Source organism: Ciconia boyciana, chromosome 15 (genome assembly GCF_034638445.1).
Source record: "Ciconia boyciana chromosome 15, ASM3463844v1, whole genome shotgun sequence".
Lineage (NCBI taxonomy): Eukaryota > Metazoa > Chordata > Aves > Ciconiiformes > Ciconiidae > Ciconia > Ciconia boyciana.
The window spans coordinates 10,529,878-10,549,541 of NC_132948.1; the positions used below are offsets into that span (position 1 = coordinate 10,529,878).

The window sequence follows — 19,664 nt, forward strand, 5'->3', positions numbered from 1 at the left end:
CAGAGAATCAACGCCGGGGGGTGGCTGCCCCCCTGCAGCCCCCCGAGAGGGTGGCACGGCCGCTTCGGGGACACGTCCCCCCCGAGCCCTACCTGCGGACGACGGCCTGTCCTCCCAGACGCGGTTGGTGAGGGGCGTCCTCCGGTTGCAGTCTCCCTCCGAGTGCACCGAGGAGACGGAGGGCGGCCGCTCGCCCGAGGACAGACCTGGTGCCGGGGACTTGGCCTTGCGGCTGTTGGGTCTGGCAGCGATCTTTGGCTTCCCCCCTCCTCCTGCAAAGAGAAGCAGCCGCTTGTCAGCCGCTCATCGCGACGGGGTTCGGGGGGTCAGGGAGGGGGTGCGGGTACCCAGCGCTTCCTTTTTAAGGGCTTGCAAAAACGGCTGGTGGCAGGGGAAAAGCTCACCCTGGGGGCTGATGGCACCGCGGTGGGGAAGGCTGATGGGGCAGGCGGGTGGCCACGGCAGCTCGAGGAGGTTTCTGTCCCCTCCTGTGCCGCTCTCTGCTTTGTGGGTTGATGCTACCAACCATCCCATGGAGCAGATCTGGGGCAGGAGCAGCCACTCGGCTTTGGCCAGGCTGTCTCTTTGCAGGGACCGCTCCCGAGCCGGCTCGTGGCTCAGCCCACAAACACGGGTCAAGGGACGGGAGCTCCGTGTGCCGCTGCGCAGCCAGTTAGCAGGGACCCCCCGAAGCTATGTGGGTGCTGGAGCCCCGAGCACATTCCCCGTTCCCATGGTCTACGTGGCTGGGATGGTCTTTAACAAGTTTTTACAGCAAGATCCCTGGTGATGTTTAGCCAGTTTTTAAAAGGTTTAAAGCTAAAACGGCCTCTGCTGGGTAGGTTAGCCTGGCTAAAACGGCGGGGAGCTACAAAAGGAGGAGGCATGGATGGGCTCTGCATCCCACCCCGCCTGCCTGGGCAGCCTCTGCTGGGCATGGGGAAGCTGCTGGTTTCATGTAGGAGCCTGAAAACCTTTTCTGCAGCAAGCTGAAGAGCGCCTGGTCCGAGCTGACCTGGAGGAAGGCACACGTGTGCCCCCGGGACCCTGCTCCTCAGCTTCGGGGGCTCCGTGCCCAGATTGCCAAGGGTGACCCCCGGCACCGGCTGCCATGCTCTGCGCAGGGCGCTTGCGAGAGGCAATCCGCCCTTTGCAGGCGCGCAGGGGACAAACGCTCTCCCCCATCCATCCCTGGTCCCCCTCCTCTCTTCCTTCACTGGGGATCTGCGGAACAACCCTCCTGGCTCTGCTCGAGCCTCCCCCGAAGCTGGGCAGACCACGCCGTGGTGCCCAGCCAGCTTTGCAAGCTCTGCTGGAGCCCACCCGGCAGCTCGCCCCCAGCCCTGCTCTCTCAAGTCGTCCCCCATCTCTACCACCTTTAGCTCCCTCCATCTCTCCCTCTCGCTCCAGGTCCCACCCCACCCTCCGTCCCAGCCCGGAGCCTGCCCCACACCCCCTGAGCCCGGGGTGGGGAGGGAGAGGCCACCCTGCCCCGCGTCCCCGCCTGCCGGCCCTTCTCAGCTCCTTGCCCTGTTTCGGGAGCGGCGATCCCGCCCAGGGTTTATGGACAGTTTGGGGTGGCTATTTAAGTTTATGGCTTTGGTTTTTTGGGTGTGGGGTTTTTTTTTCCCCCTTCATAAACCTTTCCATGGTGTAAAAAAAAAAAAAACAACAAACGAAAAGGAGGTATTAAAAACCAACAAACGGGGAAAGGAGCACAGTCAGTGGTTTAGAGAAAGCAACAGCACCTTCTGAGACTACTAAATTAACATCAAACAAGACCAGGATTAATCAGCGGATTCACAAAGCTCGAAGCTGGGGGAGAGAGGGGAGAAAAGAAAACCAAAATGAACAAAAATGGGGGGGGGGAATAAATCCACCCACAAAAGGGGAAATATAAAGGCTGAGAATTAATAACACAGAGAGAGCAAAGGTGGAGAGGGCTGCAGACCTGGCAAGGAGCGCACGTCCTCGTTTCGTCCATCAGCAGGAGTTATGGGCATAGCAGCGGGCAGGCTTGCACTGGCATTCAGAGAGTTAAAAGCATTGGCACTGAGAGGTGAGCGCTCTTCCCACTGCTCGTCATATTTACCCATTAGGGCTTTCCTAATTATTGCCTCCAACCCCATGTTGGTACTGGAATTCTCTTGGACCGACTGGCTCCTACAACTGATTAGCCCTGGGAGATAACGGGAGGGGGAGGAGAGAGGGGACGGGAGATGGGGGGGAGCCAAATGAGAAGAAAGATGGGGGGGACGGGGAAAGGGGAGAAAGGAGACAAGGGAGAAGGGAAGAAACAAACAGTCAGCACATTCTCGCAAAGCAACAAACTTTGTCATCTTGTTCTTTAAAGCGCTGCGATGCACCCATCCTCCTCCTCCTCCTCCTCCTCCCCACTCCATCCCGCCCCAGGGCTTGGCAGGGGCTGGCGCTGGGGTGGGATGGGATGGGATGGGACTTACTCTGGGATGTGGGTTTCTGGAGTGCTGCAGGCAGGCAGGGTTCCCTGGGGCCAAGGGCTTGGAGGATGGGGGGAAGGGGTCTTCGCTGAGCCTTGGGGAGCAACTGCAAGAAGGGGGGGCTGTGCCAGGCTCAGCACGGGGGCAGGAGTCACCTGGATGTGGGGTCCATACGGATGCACACACAGATCAAAAGCTGGTGTGTCAGGACTTTGGAGGCTGGGGCAGTTTCCCATGGAGGAAAAGTCAGGGAAGGAAGAGGGGGCACCCCACAAAAACACTTGATCGGAAAGAGGTGCCCAGATTTGGCCCTGGCACGAGAGGTGGCAAACGCAGGCAGCCCCCGGACGAGGGCACGCAGCCTGCACGGGGTCGGGCTACGCTGGGGAGAGTCCTCTCGTCCCTCCTCGCGCTCTTTGCAAGCCCCCTGCCCATCGTCCCAGCCCGCTCCCTTCCTCCCCCTGGGCCGGGTGCCCGCTGCAGACCAGGGCCCCCTCCCGGGCTGAGCCACGGCTACGGGACAGGATGCAGAGGCAGAGTGGTGTGTCCGCGTGGTTGTGAGTCTCAAGCCATGCAGTTATGGTGCAGCACCGCACAGGGACCAGAGGGCACTAGGCTCAGCCACGCCACCGTCATTCCCAACGCGGCAGTTACAGGGAACAAGCAAGGGCAAAATACAGACACAAAACCAGCAGGCCGGCGAGGGGAGCCCCACCGGCAGCCCCCCAGCTCACCCCGACCCGGGGGTGTTCGCGCTGGGATCGCTGCCCCTCCGCTTGGAAAGGGACGGATCCCGGGTTCGCTTGTCTTCCTGTAAATGGGCAGGGTTCTCTCCCCGGCCCCTCCAGCCAGACCCCGGCCCTCAGCTCCCTACGCTCTTGCCTTTACACCTCCCTCCGGCACAGCAGGAGCAGCTTTAACCAGGGGAGGCTCTTGGGAGTTTGGGCCTCACCTCCCCAAATTTTGTCTGCTGCGGACCCCTGGGTCCTGGCTGGCTGCACCCACTCGTCCCAGCTGCCGACATGAGCTGGCTCCTTCTCCCAAACACGTCCGCACCAGCGAGCGGTCTTACGCCGCTGACGGCTGCCCCTGGCCCTCCTACCGCGTGAAGTCCTTGCCCACAGCACCTCCTTCCCTGGGTTGTGGGAAAGCTGCCGTTCCTCCTACTTAAAACTAACAACCTGAAGGCATTCCTGCTGTAGGAGAGCATTAATACTTAATTAATTAAGTATCAATTAATACTCCTCAATGGGAATTCACTTCATTCATGCGCATGCCCACCCGGGCATTGCTGCAGCAGGTGGCAACAGCTCAACAAACAGCCTTCACGCTGTCCTTCCCCCTCGGGCCGGTCTCTGTCCTGTGCCGGGGAAGCCCATGTCGGCCGCCCCACTCCCCGGGGCTGTTTTCCGCCCCTCTTTGCCAAAATCCCTTCCTCCAGCTGCTCCCTCTCCTCCCTTCCCAGCTGGGCTGAAAGCCGCAGGGGCAGCAGAGGTGGGGAGGGTGCAGTGCCCCCGGGGAAGCTCCTAAAGCACCGTTTCAGCTCCTGCGTGGTGGTCCTCAGGCTCGGCACCGCAAATACGTCTCCATGGGTGCCTGGGGGAACACCCTGAGCTCTTCTCAGCACCCTTTCTCCCTGAGAGCAGGGGGCTCTTTGGGGGCTGGGGTGCAGTCCCAGGTGTCAGCCAGCGAACCCCTGGTTAGGCAGCCGGCAGGTTAATGCTGGTTAGGGCCGGGGACTCGCTAAAGGCCACCACGGCTGCCTGCAGCAGCGCTCAGATACCACCACCAAAACTGCTCCTCCAGAACCAGGTGATCAGCCTGAAACCCTCCACCCGCCGGGAGCTGCCCTCTGCACAGCAGCAGAGGTCCAAGCGGTCCTGCCCACAAAGCCCTTCTGCGTGGCAGGGCTGCACCGCCGTGGCCGGACCTGGCCACCAGTTGAACGCCTCCTCCCAGCTCCTGAGAAACCAGTCAACCGGTGCTTTCAGCACCTGGAGGACTGAGCATGCTGCCAGCACCCCTGTGCCCGAGCACCCCTCCATCTCCTGGATAACACCTCCTCTCGGTCCTCAGCCACCGTCCGTTAGCCCAGCGCTCACCGTTCAAGGCTACGGGGCACTGCTCTCCCTCCAGTTTGCTTTTGCAGCCGGCTCCTGCAGCCTGCCCAGCCCGCAGTGGCACAGAGCCTGTTTCCCACCCTCACGTTCCCTTTTGCCGCTGCCCTCCTACCCATCCGTGGGCAACTGCAAAGTCCCACCAAGAGCAGGGTGCTCTCTCCCAAGCGTGAGGTCCACCTTGCTATATAGTTTAACCGTCTGTGGGTATCAGATGGCCAACGCTTGCTTGGCTTTTAACCTCTCCTCAAACTCTGCCAGGCTTTCCGAGGAATTACACTGCACTGTCCCCAACTCAACAGCAGGGAGTTACGGTGTGTCCGGAGGCTTCAGCCTCCCAGCAACTGTTATGCTCGGTCTTATGGCAAAAGGAAAAAAGGAGATGCTTAAATCTACTGAGTATCCCACTCTCCATGGCTGTGAGCCCTGTAGGGAACAAGGTACAGGTGTATGGGAGAGTTACCTGCTCCGGTAATCGCTGGCATATTGAAAATCTCTGTTCCAGGCTGCCCAACATCTAGAGAAAAACAAAGACGCTCTTCAGTACGGCGAGCAGCGTGTGCAGGCGGGCGGGAGGGAGGGACCTGCCCTGCCAGATCCTGGTTTCCCCGTCACAGCACCCATGCTGACGGCAGCCCACCTCCCCCAGGCACGGGGGTAGGTCTGCGGGCGCTGGCTGGGACCAGGAATAATTGCCTTTGGGAGAACCACGGCGGGCACGTCTCGCCAGCTGGGAAAGGGCAGCAAAGCAGAGCCCAGAGAGGCAGGGCGACGTCTTTGTGCTCAGCGCTGACCTCCCTCCCTCCAGCCCTTCGCGTTACAAGCTCCGCGAAGTTAAACCCTCTCTCCTGCCTATGGGATTTCCAAAGGCTCAAATCCCCACATCCAGGGAGCAGGTCTGGGCGGCGGGGAGGGTGAGGAGGAGGAGAAGAAATGTTAAATCAATATTTTCCCTCTTAGCTGAGCTGTTTGACTTGGATATCATGTTCCTTAGAATAACAGAAATTCTCATCAAATAAGAGGTGTTTCCTATTTCTATATATTTTCCCTTGATAAGGGAAAGTGTGGAAGGTCACGGGGTTCAGCCTCACATCCCCAAAGGGGCATAACAATACTGTTGGCTCATGGTAACATCATCCAGGAGATGAGACAGCTCGGTCCCTCTTATCCGACGCAGCTGTTGTAAGATGGATTCAAATTGAATTAGTATTGACTGTATAATGCTGGGCTAAATTAAATTATGATCCTATCTGCTCTATTAGCGGTTAATGAATGAACGGGCTGAATTTCTAATATAAGCCAGCCTGGTTAGTTTTACAGAGCTATACCAATATTGATGTAAGGCTTAAAGTAACACTGGAGGGAAACGCATCTCAAGGAGGAAGGATTCAGCTTGGCTGGCCATTCATTAAAATATCAATTGCTCTTACGTCTTCTCCATGCTCAGCTCATTATTTCCTTCCTATTGAGGTTAGCTGGTGCGGTTGGGATTGACAGCCCCAGAACAAGGAGACACGGGGCTGGGAAGCCTCCCATCGCCTCCCCAGATGCACACAGCCACTGCTGGCACCAGCACGCACCATCCTGGGAAGCATTTGGACCTCGCACTTCCCAACAAACCAGGGCACGATGCAGAGAGTGCTGGCTGGGAGTCCCCAGCCCTTAACACAGCAGCACCCATTCCCAAATGTCCTTTGCTTCACATGTCCTCAATGGTTTTCCCCCCCTGGTGCCCCGCATTTGCCTCCCCACGTGTCCTTACTGTACTCCGTTTCATTTTTGTTGGTCGTGCTGAGCTTCTTGATGATCTCCTGTTTCTTGGACTTCACCATGGCAGAGTTGCTCTCAGTCAGCTTGCTGAAGAAAGCTGGAGGCTGAGTGTTGTTTCCTGGGGACTTGGAACCCATCCTGCAAAGCAAAAGACCATTGCAAATCTCTGCAACGTCCAGTTCACAAAGTCCTACCTAGAGAGACTCATCCCTTAGCGTAAGTCCTCAAAATCAGCCTGGGGGCTCCCGAGATATTCGGGATCTCCAACTTTTCTCCCTATCCCTACGTAAATGTACCACATGGTGTTGAAAAGCCCCTACGAACAGACAGCAACCTGGGACGTAACATTGCTTTTGGCTGCCAGAAAAGCAGCGTGGGCCAGGGCGAGCGTGGGGATGGAGGGAACGTCCCCACGCTGTCTCCGCTTCCCCTCCCTCGGCCTTACCTCTGGTCTATCTGCTCGCCCTCGCGGTACAGGATCGGGTACGTGGCGCTCTTGGCGTGCTCCGATTCCCCCACGCCGTCTGGTGGAGAGACCGGCTCGATACAGTTGTCTGACCCGCTCCCTGCTGAGGCTTTGCTCTGCTCTGGGGACCTGCGGAGAGCGATGGGGACATGCAATCGGCTTATTGCAACATCCTCTGTCTCTGCACAGCAGCTTGGGGTCGGGGGGGAGAAGGACTAAAATAGGTTTCCTACAGCAGGGAAAAAAAGCCAAACCTTCCACACCCCTGTGGGCTTACGGTGCCTTTTAATGCAAGCGGGAGGAAGAGCACAGCTTGGGCATTTTTCTGCACCGCAGGCGTGCGGAGCAGGACTGAGCCGAGACGTGGCCCAGATTTCCAGGCAGCGGGCCAGCGGGCAGCCGCCCCAAATACAGCTGCCCACGGCAGGACCCGTCCTGGGACTTGCTGGCTTAGCCCAAGTGTCCCTGGCTGGCAATCCCTGCGGAGGGCTGGGACGTTAACCCTTTGAGGACGCAGCTTTTGATTCTCCATCATATTTGCAGACACAGGGGAGGGCAGCACCCGCCACCTCCTGTCCACCTTGCCTGGGGCCGTGCAGGGGCTCGCTGGCTGCAGGCGCTGGGGCAGCCCAGAGAGGACCGATGCAGCCCCCCGATGGCTGCCCGTGGCCAGCGCTTGGGAGACAGCCACGCTCAAGTCTGCGAGGAATTCCTCACGGCAAGTTCTGGGAATTTACGTCTTTGTTCTTTCTGCGGTTTCTTTTTTTTCCCCACTTTTTTTCATTGCTGGGTGGCCAGGGCTGGGCTCTCTCCCCTAATGTTACAAAGCCAGGACCTCCCCTAACGTTACAAAGCTAGGACCAGGCAGAGCGGGGAGTAATAATTACATTTACTAACAAGGAACCACAGGTTTGGAGACACCGTTCTTTCCTGGGTACATCTGGGTTTCTGTCAGTGTTTGGGTGGGAGGATAGACCCCATTCTCACACTTCCCATTTTTTAATTCCGTACAACAGCAATCAGACCTGCCTTGTGCTGGTATCAGCACAAGGATTTGAAAGGGACTTTAAAAGAAATACAGGTGGTGCCTGAAATGGACAGTTGCAGGTGACATGGCACATGTGTCTAACAAGCTTCTGATTCACTGACACTGATGAAGATAAAATTAACTTTGAACCAATGGAAAACGTGTTGTTTTGGGTTTTTTGGAACCACCTGTAGTCTGCAAGGTCACTGCACTGTGATCTGCCAGGGATCGAGGACAGTGACAGGACAAGAGGCAAAGGGCACAAACCCAAACACATGAGATTCCATCCCAACACAAGAAAACACTTTTTTATCGTGAGGGTGCTCAAATGCTGGCACACGTTGCCCAGAGAGGTGTTGAAGTCTCCATCAGTGGAGGTATTGAAAACCCAACTGGCCATGGCCCTGCACAACCTGCTCCAGCTGACGTGCTTGAGCAGGGCGTTGGGCTGGACGATGCGGAGAGGTCCCTTCCCACCTAAACGATTCTGTGACACTGGCCAGATCGGGAAGGGGATCATGCATGGACTCTAAGGGGATCTGGAGAGCATCTCTAGAACAACAGGAATGGCAAGAGAGGCACCACCACGGGGGAAAAATGCCCAGATCAGAAGGCAATTTTACACTCTGGGCCGCGTAAGCAAGTGATCCATCTGAGCACTGAGCTGGGGAGCATAAATTCAGCAACGCCAAATGCCAGCATGCCCTGGGCACTGCCTTACCAGGGTACCAGGTAGCCAAAGGCACCTGCCTGGCTCCTCACCCTGGGTAGCCCTGGTCTGTCTGAGCTCAGACTGGCACAGCGGCTGGGCAGAAACCCATCTGCAGCTTTGGTTGGACTCTGACCTTACCTTTTGCCGCCTTCATTCTGCGGGGAGATCCTGGAGGCTGCTGCGTGCTCCTGCTGCTGCAGATACGCCTCACTAGGGGTGCGGCGCAGGTCCAGCACGGGGCACGCGGCCCCAGGGAAGGAGTACACCGGCGTCTGGATGTGGGAGTTGAGCTGCTGCGGGTGATGGCGTGTGTAGTCCTGCGTGATGACCTCCTAGAAGAAGAAACGCCCTGAGTCAGAAATAGAGTTGGTTTCTACCTCTTGCTTTGCTGGGCTCAACTAAGACAGGGCAAGCAGGAGGGAATTAGGCTGGTTTGTCCCTGCAGGGACGTAACGTCTGCCTCCTGCCTGCAGCAGCTCTCGTGATGGGCTCACTGGGGACGCAAACACCCAGGCTGAACACGCCTGATGCACCCTGCTTTCTCCAGCCCCCAGCCGGGGGTGCTGACGTCTCTAGCATCACTCCTAGCCCTTCCCCATCAGACATGTTTCGTATCAGCTCTTCCCTCCTCCCCGGAGCCCCAGCAGGAAGGTAGAACGAGCTTCATTACGCTGATGTGCTGGGCCAGCGTGACCACCCGCTGGTTCATGCCCTTGATGCTCTGGCTGGACTGCAGGGGCTGGCACTGGGGCTGGGGGCCGTCGGGCTGCCGGAGGTGCTGCAGGTGGGCTGCTTCGGGAGCCGAGGCCTTCAGCGAGCCTGGGGGAGGCACAAAGAAGAGAGGAGGCGTGAGATGATGTCTGTGTCCCCTTCCTTGAATGCCATCCCAGCGCTGCAAGGGCTGGGGCACGGCAAGCAAGAGGTGGGTGATGAAGCCCCCCATGCCAGCTGGGGCTCTCCTGCGCTGGCTGGCACTGCCAGTCCCTGCCCTCACCTTGCTGTTTCTGCCTCAGGTCATGCTCCCCGTGCCCCTTCTCGGCATCCTGCAGCAGCTTGGCCCCTTTCTCGTGGGACAGGCTGGGCGAGCTCACGGGACTCACTGCTTCCATCCGCTCGGGGCTGTAGCCTCCATGAAAGCCTGGGGAAACGGAAGAAGGGAGTTAAAACCAGGAGCTTGCTTGGTTTTTCTCTAGTGCTGTGGCAACCATTGCTTGCAGGTAGAGTCACACGTTCAGCAAAGGGGGGAAAAAAGAGATGAGGGCAGACCTGGCAGATTGTATTGCAGGGACCCCCGGAGCCACCTCTGATGTGCAGTTGTGGTGATGGCTGCAGTAAAGAGGTGATGTCTCATTCCTGCAGAGCTGGACACCCAGCAGCTCACAGTGATGGCACGGGAGTCAGGAACCAAATTCAACCCCTGCGGGTTCACAACTTGTTCCCCCCCTCTCCCCCACCTACTGAAACAGAAAAATAAAAACCCCACTATGGCAGGAGGGAAAGCAACACTCTGCAGGAGCGGAGGTGGCTGCATGGGAGGTCTCAAGTGCTTTACAAAGGAAAGCCCCAAGCCCAGCATGGCCAAAAGCAGGGACTTGAAAACTGGGTGTGAGGCCCTGCAGACTCCAGCTCCTGCTCCAGAGACAGCAGACATGCACACTGCAGGGGCAAAAAGGCTTCTTGGCCCTTCCCTGCCTTTTAAGACCTTTGCATGGACTCAAGCTGCATCAAAGCAAGCAGAGCTGGAATGAAGGACCACCATTATCCTTCAACAGAGAGGGGAAAGTGAGGCATGAATGGATCACGCTTCCACAGACCAGGGGCAGAGGACAGAGGAGTCCTGGAGCAGGCACACACTGCCTCTTGCCAGCTAAGCACGTTTGGTAACGCTCACGACTTTTGCCTCCACAGATCTTTACCCTCCTAACACTCAATTCCTAGAAACTGCGCACTGCAGGCAAATCTGGCAGGCGACCCACAGCGCTGCTGGAGGGTCCCCGGTGCCCAGGCACGATACACTAACCTTGCACGTTCCTGGGGCACGGGCAGGGGAGGACCCCCATGGAGAACCTCCCTGCGCCAGCGACGGGGATGCAGCATCCCCCATCACCCCATGCATGCCAGGACTGAAGGGACCACGCTTGAGATCCACCCAAGATAAAGTGTCCTGCTCTGGAAAGATCCCTAACCAACAGTTAATTCCTGGGGAACACCAGCTCCTTTCTGTGAGCTCATGGCCATAGAAAAGCAGCCCCTCTCCTTCACAGCATGACAACGCGCAGCTGGGGGAAACACTGGTGCCAGTGAAAAAGGTGTAGAAAAAGCTCAGCCAGGCAGTGCACCGTGGCGAGAGGCACATCTTTGGCCCTGGAGCACACTGCTAGAAGTTTCTAGGACCAGACATGACCAAGTGGTGGGATGGGTGGGTCAGGATGCACCGGCGAGAGCAGCTCTCCTCCCCTGGCCACGCTGCCGTGTCCTTTCCACCTTTGGGTTACAGGAAGGGGAGCTGGGTAGCAACCCCCAGTGCTGATGGCCAAGGCAGATGCTTCAACTTGAAGAAGGGGTCCCATCAAATCCCCGTGGGCTGCCTGCTGCTTCTGTACGCTGGTGGGAGCCTGGATGAATGCTCTGGGTGAAGACTGGTCCCATCAAGAATGACCTAGACCTTGAATCCAGCCCCCTCCCTGAACTTCCTTCTGGAGAAACTCATCCCAGGGCTTTTGTGTCCTACACAAGATTGCTGTTAGGTGGTTCCTGTGGTCTGCTCCGGAAATGGCTGCCGAGCATGGCTGGGCTGAGCGATCCCTGGACAGCCCTGCCCGTGTTGTACTCTGCATCATCCAGCACCAGGACCCTGAGCGAGGTCACCCCAAGCGAGGGGACCCCATCTGAGCTGCATCACGCAGCAGCCCGCAAAGCCCTCTGCGATCCTGCACGCTCAGCGGCACAACCGTGAGCGGGGAAGCACATGTCTGATGGCCAGCAGCCCTGTCCTGCTCACACTCCGGTTCTACGCTTCGTCCGTTCGATTTCTTACCCACAATTGTTCCTTACAGACTGCCTGGGAATGATGGGGAAATCAGAATTAGCAAATCGCTATTGTCTGTAAAAAGCAATACCAGGAACTGAACAACGTTTGCAAAACAGGACTTGGCAACGGGAAAAAATAAAAGAGGGTGGGAGAAGGGAAGATCCCTAAAACACACACGAATAAAAAAGTCTGGAGTAACACAACAACCAGGAAGCAGAGGGACAAGCACACTGGGGGAGCTGACAAAGCCAATAGCCAAAATGTGTAACTAAAAATAAGAAATAATGAAATAAAATGGGTTTCAGGCCACAGCTCTCTTGCCTCTCCCCTCCGATTTCTTACCATCACTAGTGGAGCCGTTACTTAGCGAGCCTCTTTCTCGCTGCCCCTTATCGCAACACATTTGGCGCATGATAATCACATCTATGAAGTTGGCCGCTGTCGTGGTGGTCTTACCGAGTGCTCGGAGCTCCTGTTCCTGCATCGAAAAGGGTTTACTTTGACTCTTTTCTCTACTGTGCTGCTCAGGGCCCGAGGCTGTGTGCTGCTGGTCCAGAGGGTGATGGTGCTGCTGGCTTTTCCCCTGTCCTCTGCTATAGTGATGAGAAGAACCAGGTCCGGAGGCAGGTAAAGGTCTCGACTCCATGGCTTTAATGGGTGAAGGCGACTGTTCGAGGTTGGCCCCACTGGGCAGCTTTGAGGTGAAGACGTTGTTGTCAGTCTGGGGTCGTTCTGCCTTGGCTTCCCGCGCCCTTGAGGCCTCTTTCTGCAGGACGGCTGGGTCCATCAGGGCTGCGTAGCCGTCCGCCGTGCTGATGGAGGAGCGCAGGGTGGAGGCCGAGGGGAAGGTGGCGGAGCGGATTGGCGACGTGGTAGTGGTGGAGGAGGATCTGGGAGGCAAACGAAGACAAGGCGAAGATGAGCGAAGCACGTGGAGAAAGGGGAGTGCTGTTACCAGAGCCCTGGTGTTCAGCCCTGCCTGGCCGAGGTCTCCTGAGCGCAGGGTGGCCCACGCTGGAGCAGGTGAGGGGGGCTCAGACGGAGCCTCCACCACAGTAACTGGCCATGGGGTATTGGCTGTGGCCTGGATGCATCGACTGGGGAGAACAAAACCCATGGGACAGGTCCCAGAGGCCTTCATAACTCCACCACCAGGCAACCTTCAGCAAGAGGAGCGATACCTTCTTGCCTATGTGATTTGAGCACAGACAGCCCTGGGAGGCTCCTGCTTTCTCTCCTGGCAGCAGTAAAAACCACAAGGAAGAACAAAGGAACTGGGCACCAAAATCTACCTCTCCCCATCACAACTTCTCTGTAAGCCCCAGTCCTGCTCCTGCTGAGACTGAAGGCCAAAACAACCTTCGCTCCATCTCAGAGGTGCCCCATGCGATGCTCATTAATTAACCACCACGGCTGGCCTGGTGCAGGGGTCCAGGCAAGCGGCAGGAACCATGGCGGGGAGACATACCGCAGGACGGAAGGGGTAGGGGTCTCCGAGGAGATGATCTTCATGCTTGTGTTGTGGAGCACGCTGGGGCGCTGCTGGATGGTCTCGTGGGTGCGGGGTGAGACGGGAGAGTGCTGGTGGCTGTGAGAGTGCGAGGACGAACGGCTGCTGGACTGCTCTGTACCTGGGGAAAGATACAAGGAAGGGCTTCTTCAGTTCTTCGTTTTATAGTCCCAATCCTGTCTCCACCCAGCATGGGCCCCAAGATGTGGTGCCGGGCTCCTCCCCAGCCTACCTGGTCTCCAGATGGGAGCATGCTCCACAGTGGTGGATGCTAGGATGGATTTTTCACGCTCCCTCTCCCGTTCCCGCTCCCGCTCTCGTTCCCGCTCGGACACCGACGATCCCGACTGTTTGGTCATGTGCGTGGGGCCTCCTGAAACCCAACCGAAAGGCAGTGAAAGGGCTGCAGACAGAGCGATTCCCCCCGGGGGACACCGCCTGCTCTCCACATTGCTGTTGTCTGCAGAGCAGATAAGGAACGGCTCCATCCAAGGTCACCCGGAGCAGGACAGATGGGGGCAACCGGTGTGACAAAACCCAGGCAAATCACGCAGTAACTGTCCTGGCACCGTCTCCAGGGTACGACCTTCCACAAAGCTGTTTGCCAGCCGCCACTTTGGGGAAGAAGGGGGAAAAGCAAGGAAGCCCCCAACAAGCAGGATCAGAGGAGCTGGTTTGAGGGAGCCAGTGGGCCGGTCCCTGAGTGAGAATGAATTTGGGTTCCCCCATCTGCCCGGGCACGCTGAGCTCACAGCCTTGCATTGGTTAAGGGCGTCCTGCCCAATTACTTTCCCCTGGGAAAAGCAACCTACAGCGTTACCTGGGGAGAGTGGGGAGCTGCTGTGCCGGCTGCCAAAGGTCTGGGGGGGCCCGGGGATGTAGGTGATGCGGTCCATGGTGGTGGCGGAGGTGCCGGGGGTGGGGGGCACGAGGACAGGCAGGTGCGGCACTTGGGACAGGTCGATGATGCCTGGAGAGAGAAGCGAAAGGTCTGTCAGGACGACACCGAGCTGCTGCAGCTTGGCCGTGCCGGAGCGGGGAGCAATGCTGGGGAGGGTCAACCCGTCCCGCTACTCTGGTGCAGCGCAGGAGGTGCCAGCGAGCACACGGCCCCCGGGGAGGGGACCCTTCTGTGGGCAAATACAGCACATCCTGCTGCTGGGAATAACGGGGAAGAAAAATGCCGAGATCTATCCCCGCTGAGCGAGGGGGCTGCGGGTGGCATCGGCCGCAGCTCCCACCAGCCGGAGACCAACGCTGCTCTGCCTGCAGAGGGGCAGGAGCACCGCACCCCGCACACTCCCCAGCACGCTCCGCTTTTTGCAGAAAGCCAGATATCTTTCTGCGAGTGCATTTTAATCTCCAAAGGCCAGCAGGGCCAGGCTGGGAAGTGCTCCCATGACCCCAAACCAGAGCTGCACGTAAGGAGCCTCAAGTAACTAAAGATGGCAAAAACATCAAATTCCCCCCAGCTGTCCTACATGCTGACCAGCCAAGTTCCTACACTGCTGGGTGACACCGGGATGCTGGCACAGCCCTTGGCCCCAGTGCTGAAGCTGGTGGTGCTGGCCTGACCCAGCCTCCTCCTCCCAAAATGCCCCCAGACCCCTGGACGGTGCCGTGGTGGGAGGACCTGCTGCATAGTTGAGGGCGAGGGAGGGCTCCCGGGGCGACAAGCCACGCAGCATGTCCGCCCGCTGCGCCATGGCCGTGGCTGCGGCGTTGTGGTGCATCTGCTGGGACGTGATGTAGTCGTTGATGATGGTCTGTCGGTTCTCCATGGCGGCCGTGTCCGGGTAGCCCCGGATGAGGTACGGGGGGTAGAGGTGGGGGTACGTGGGGCTCGGAGCCAGATGCCTCGGCAGGTAGTAAGCAGCAGCTGGGAGAGAAAAGGATGCAGACATGAAGTGGCTTTCCCCAGAGACCTCAGGCTTTCGGAGCATAACAAGGGAAAAACCAATCCCAAACAGGCCGTGCCCCTGCCGAAGGTACCTGCTTCCAGCTGGATTCCCCTCGGGATGGCGGCGGGGTCGAAAGCCAACGGGATGTGTCCTCGGTACAGGTCGACCCCGCTAACGCCGCGGAGCAGGTGCTCGTAGGGGGAGATGGGGTGGTGGTGGTCGGCCACGGGGGCGTGCGGAGACTTGGAGTTGGTGAGCTCTCTCGACGTGGGGGGGATCTTTCTGTCCTGGGACACCGGCTTCCCGGCAGTGATGCTCCCTGCAGCGAGCAGAAGGAAATGAGTCAGAGACTGAGCGCCGCGGCCAAGCCGTGTCCCCGAGGGGTGCCTGCGGCCAAGTGTGTTCCCCAGAGACGCCCGCAGCTTGCCCTGAACTCGAGGGACCTTTCCCTCCTCCTTGCACTGCCATGCCACGTTACACCACCAAGGCCGAGCTGGGCCAAGCCCCGGCTGCAGCCGGGAGGAGAAGCCTGTCCCAAACCATCCCTCCACCCCAGCGCATCCACGCCGGGCAGTCTGTGAGTTCGTCCCAGCCCGCGTAAGCAGCCGGCGGTGGAGCCTTGCTGCCGTGCTCCTTGGCACGAGGTGGTCACCACTGCCAGGCAGAGCTGGGGATCCCGAAACTCCCGGCAATGGTGATGAAACACAGTTCAGAGCGTTCAGCACCCGCTGCCCTCTGGAGCTGTAAGCTCCTTCCCAGCACACGGAGGCGAGGTTGGATCACGTCAGGGACTTCTCTTGGCTCTCCCAACCCGAGCTGGGCGTTGGTGGCACTCCTCGCCCCACCTGGGACGAGCATCACCAGCTCCTGCGTCTGTAACAGCAGGCTAGGGACAGTGGCTGCCACAGAGCCACCCCAAGCAATGTGACCAAGCCCCCTGCCCCAGACTGCACACCAAACGCTGCCCGGCCCTGGCTGGGGGAGCAAGGAGCAGCCCCCTCAGGCGCATGCAGACGGATCCAGCCCCGTCGTTGCTGACTTCAAAACAACCGGGGCTGCAACAGGGGCCATGCGAACTGCCACTCATGCTCCTTTCATGAAGTCTGGCATCTCGGTGCGGCTGCTAATAAACCAAACCTACTGCTGGGGCAGAAGGAAAGCTCAGGTGACTCAGGAAAGCTGCCTTCCAACTCTGACCCGTGCCTTGGGGACTCCTCCTGCAGATCCTCTGCACCCCAAAACCCTGTGAGCTCCAGACATGCAGAAATCCACTCTCCCACTGGCGTTTTGCAGGAACATTGATTTTTCTCTTGGGATCCCTCCCCACTGCCCAGGCGCTGCCTGCCCTGCATTGCGCTCACTGTACGTGACAATCTCAAAGAGCTGCCAACACCCGAAGGCTTCCCCCAAAATGACTGACCTGACCAGGAAGACAGCAGAGGCTGCAGCAATGGGACATGCTGACCACGGAGAGCTGGACCTGGCCCAGCTTGCAGCGAGCGATGGGGGAGGCTTTTTGGAGGAGCCCTGCACTGCACAGCCCCATCTCCCGCTCCTCGCCAGGGAGGCATGTCCTGGCCTTGGTTTTTGGCAGACTGCAATGCGTTGTGCTGCACACCCCCACATCATGAGACTCTGGCGTTAGGACAAGGATTTGCAGGCGGGAGATGCAAACAGCCCCAAAGCAGTTACCCGTAGCTTGGTGGGACAAGGTGCCTTAGGGACTGGCTTCAGCACTGATCCTGCCCACAAATGTGCCATGAAGCAAGAGGGTTTTTTGTGTCCTGGATCTGAGCCTGTCTCACCAGATCACTGAGCCCAGCCCAGACATGTGCCTGCTCCCCGGGAGCCCCAGGTCTGGCTCTGGGGGCAGGCGACGGCTGATGGCAGGGGGCACGGGCAGACCCTGCCTGGTGCAGGCAGACGGGATGGGGAGACAGCAGATCCCAAAGGCCAGCCGCACTGCCCGGATCCATCGGCTCAGAAGGGATTAGATGTTCCTGGACGTGAGGCACGCGGGTGCCCAGGCGATGGATGAGGTAGGCAAACACACACCACATCGGTGAAAAGCCTGAAGATCCCCCCACCCAGTGCACTGAGCACTGCTTTCCTGCCCATCTGTAGAAGCAGGGGTGCCTGGGCCAATGCTGGGACAGGGAAGACGTTTTCTAAACACCATCGGCTTCACCAGCCACGGTCCAATCTCCCTTCGGTCACCCCGGCGCAGACATGGGGTGCCCTCGCTGCAACCATGCAAGCACCCCCGGGGAGGGAGCTGAGCCTCAGCTGTCCCCAACAGCCGCCCCAGTGCCGTGAGTCAGCTGCGGCTGCGGGCAAGAGCGGGCGTGGGGTGCTGGGGAGAACGGGTTTGACGGGTACCTGCCACAATGGCTCGGGCAGGTGGGGTCAGCAGCCACCTCCCGCGCACCTTGCCCGCTCAGCTGGCTAGGAATCTTAGCATCAAATCATAGGTTCGCCAAGTACCTTCGTGCTGCCGTGGCGTGGACTCCCGCGTGGAGACCGGAGACCCTCTGTGCAAGTGGCTGCCGAATGCCGTGCTGTGCCCTGCCTGGTGGTCCTCGTACGCGAGGGCGCTTTGGTGGGGCTTGCCCGGCTCGGGTACAATCACAGGAGCCCCTCTGGCAATGGAGCCACCCGAGTTTGTCACCGGGCTTGGCCTGTTTTTCAGGCTCTCTTCGTAAGCTCTCTCCAGATTCCTCGGGTCTTGGATGACGTCCAGCGAGTGCAGAGAGTGAAAAGTCCTGCCGGGACTGCCGATGATGGACCGCACATCATGTTTTTTGGTACTTGAGGAGGAAGAGCCGCTGTCGTACTTCAGTGGGGTACCCTGGGGACAGAAGGCAGAGGGGACGTCAAAGGGGCGTAGAGCAGAAGGGGATGCAGCGACCGCATCCCACCAAATTTCAATGGGACTCGTGCTTCCTTGCTCAGTGGGTCAGTACACCAGTTTACTTGGTCAAACAGCAACAGCCACGGGCAAAGCAGAGATAACAGCTCCGCACGGCGCAGGGCAGGGTGGAGTGCCCATCTTGCATGTCTTGTTGTGCTCCAACAAGATGATGATGAGTCACCGCCGAAGGCTGGCTGTCCCCATCACGCCTCTCTCCTACACACACTGTGAAATGAGGTAGGACTATGAGGTGCCATGGGAACCCTCCAAATATTTGGAGCCCAACAGGAGACAGCATGCCATGTTTCACCCTAACTGCTGGCCTTGCTGGGTTGACGCTTGCCCATAAAGGGAGGAGACCAAGATTATGCGCACCCAGAGTCACAACTGCCGAGGGCACCGAGTTGACTCTGGCCTTGAACAAGAGCCAAACGTGTCCCCCTCTGTGTGTGCGTGTGGATGGAGCATTGCTTTCTTAACGGGTCAGGGGGTGCTGAGCACCCTTCCCCCGGTTTTGCATTTATCTGCTGGGAAGACTCAGAGAATCACAGAATGGTTTGGGTTGGACGGGACCTTTAAAGATCAAATGATGGGGAAGGGCAACCTGTACCCAAGCAGAGCCTCAATTCTGACCAGTGATGCGCTTGCAACTCGAAGCCTTCTCTGCTCTCCTTTTAGCTTGGGAATGGTCCCCAGGGTCTGTGCAAGGACAGCAGCCTGAGCAGGACTGATCTCACCTGCTCTTCGCCCCACACTCACCTGCGTGATGGAGCCTTCCTTCAGAGGTCTTGTCAGAGAGATGTCCGGTGTCCGCCTCAGCTCCTCTCGGGGAATCTCATGGATTGATCTTCCCGCTTCTTTCACCGTGGCCACCAGGCCTTCGTGGGCCGGTTTCATTTTCAGAGGAGTAAGGCCCTCGTGAGACCTGACCTTGTAGGCATCAGATAAATCCCTCGGTGGAGTGTTTTCCCTCTTGAGCTGTTTGGCTTCTCTTCTGAGGTAGTCCTCATGGGCCTCCACGTAGGACCGAGGTATTCCTGCAACCCCCAAGCAGACGATGGATGCAGAGGGTGATTCCCCAGCCAGACACTGGACTTCCAGTCCCCATGCGATGCTCAGTTCAAGGGGGTCTCTAGTTAATGCATGTAACTTGGGGACTAGTACCCAACTGAGCACACAGAACAGCTACATCACTAATGCAGCTGGACCACCTCACATCTACCACCACTTTCTGGACCCGTTTCACACTAGTTTCAGCCTGCCTTCATGTGAGACACTGAGAATTTTACCCCTGACTTTGGTGAGAGCTTCGGTTGGTAGAAGCTGAGCAAGACTGAAAACCTCTCTGAGCACACAGCCAAGCCTGCAGAGATCTGCAGCTGGACCTTGATGTGTCCATCCTTGTTTCCCCCTGCCCTAGCCACAAGGCTTGTCTCCTGACAACAAGAACAAGGGGCCACGCATGTGAGATACTTCCCCACGTTACCTCTGGCTGTGGCCATCTTCTGCTTGCAGGCTTTACCTTGTGTAATTGAGCCCCGCATGTGATGCTGCTCCTTTAGGTTATGGGGACTGTGTCGGTCTGGAGGGATCGCTCGACCCATGAGACCTAGAACAGATCCAAGGGGGAAAGAATACACGACAGTGTTGCCAGGGACTCTTGGGACAACAAGGAAAAACATCAACAATTTCTAAATGACTTGATTTCTCTTTTTTTAAAATGCGCTTCCTTTTTTTGTAGTCCTGAAACTGGTCTACCA

At 58.2% G+C, this 19,664-nt stretch overlaps 1 protein-coding gene across 15 annotated transcripts in view; it reads right to left on the reverse strand.

The window, feature by feature from the left end:
• The window catches only part of NCOR2 (nuclear receptor corepressor 2), a 257,644-nt gene that overhangs the window by 435 nt on the left and 237,545 nt on the right, over positions 1-19,664 (reverse strand). For 11 of the 15 annotated variants that reach the window (XM_072880181.1, XM_072880177.1, XM_072880178.1 and 8 more), the window contains 17 exons: positions 19,427-19,513; positions 18,664-18,941; positions 17,478-17,841; positions 15,085-15,312; positions 14,726-14,971; positions 13,913-14,062; positions 13,325-13,465; positions 13,051-13,213; positions 12,039-12,472; positions 9,546-9,689; positions 9,222-9,370; positions 8,690-8,883; positions 6,792-6,941; positions 6,339-6,484; positions 5,040-5,093; positions 1,952-2,179; positions 93-272 (listed from right to left, as the gene is read on the reverse strand). In XM_072880181.1, coding sequence (XP_072736282.1) covers positions 93-272; positions 1,952-2,179; positions 5,040-5,093; positions 6,339-6,484; positions 6,792-6,941; positions 8,690-8,883; positions 9,222-9,370; positions 9,546-9,689; positions 12,039-12,472; positions 13,051-13,213; positions 13,325-13,465; positions 13,913-14,062; positions 14,726-14,971; positions 15,085-15,312; positions 17,478-17,841; positions 18,664-18,941; positions 19,427-19,513 — 3,336 coding nt within the window. The remainder of the gene's footprint in view (positions 1-92; positions 273-1,951; positions 2,180-5,039; positions 5,094-6,338; positions 6,485-6,791; positions 6,942-8,689; positions 8,884-9,221; positions 9,371-9,545; positions 9,690-12,038; positions 12,473-13,050; positions 13,214-13,324; positions 13,466-13,912; positions 14,063-14,725; positions 14,972-15,084; positions 15,313-17,477; positions 17,842-18,663; positions 18,942-19,426; positions 19,514-19,664) is intronic. The other 4 variants (XM_072880189.1, XM_072880191.1, XM_072880182.1 and 1 more) reach the window with 2 other exon arrangements.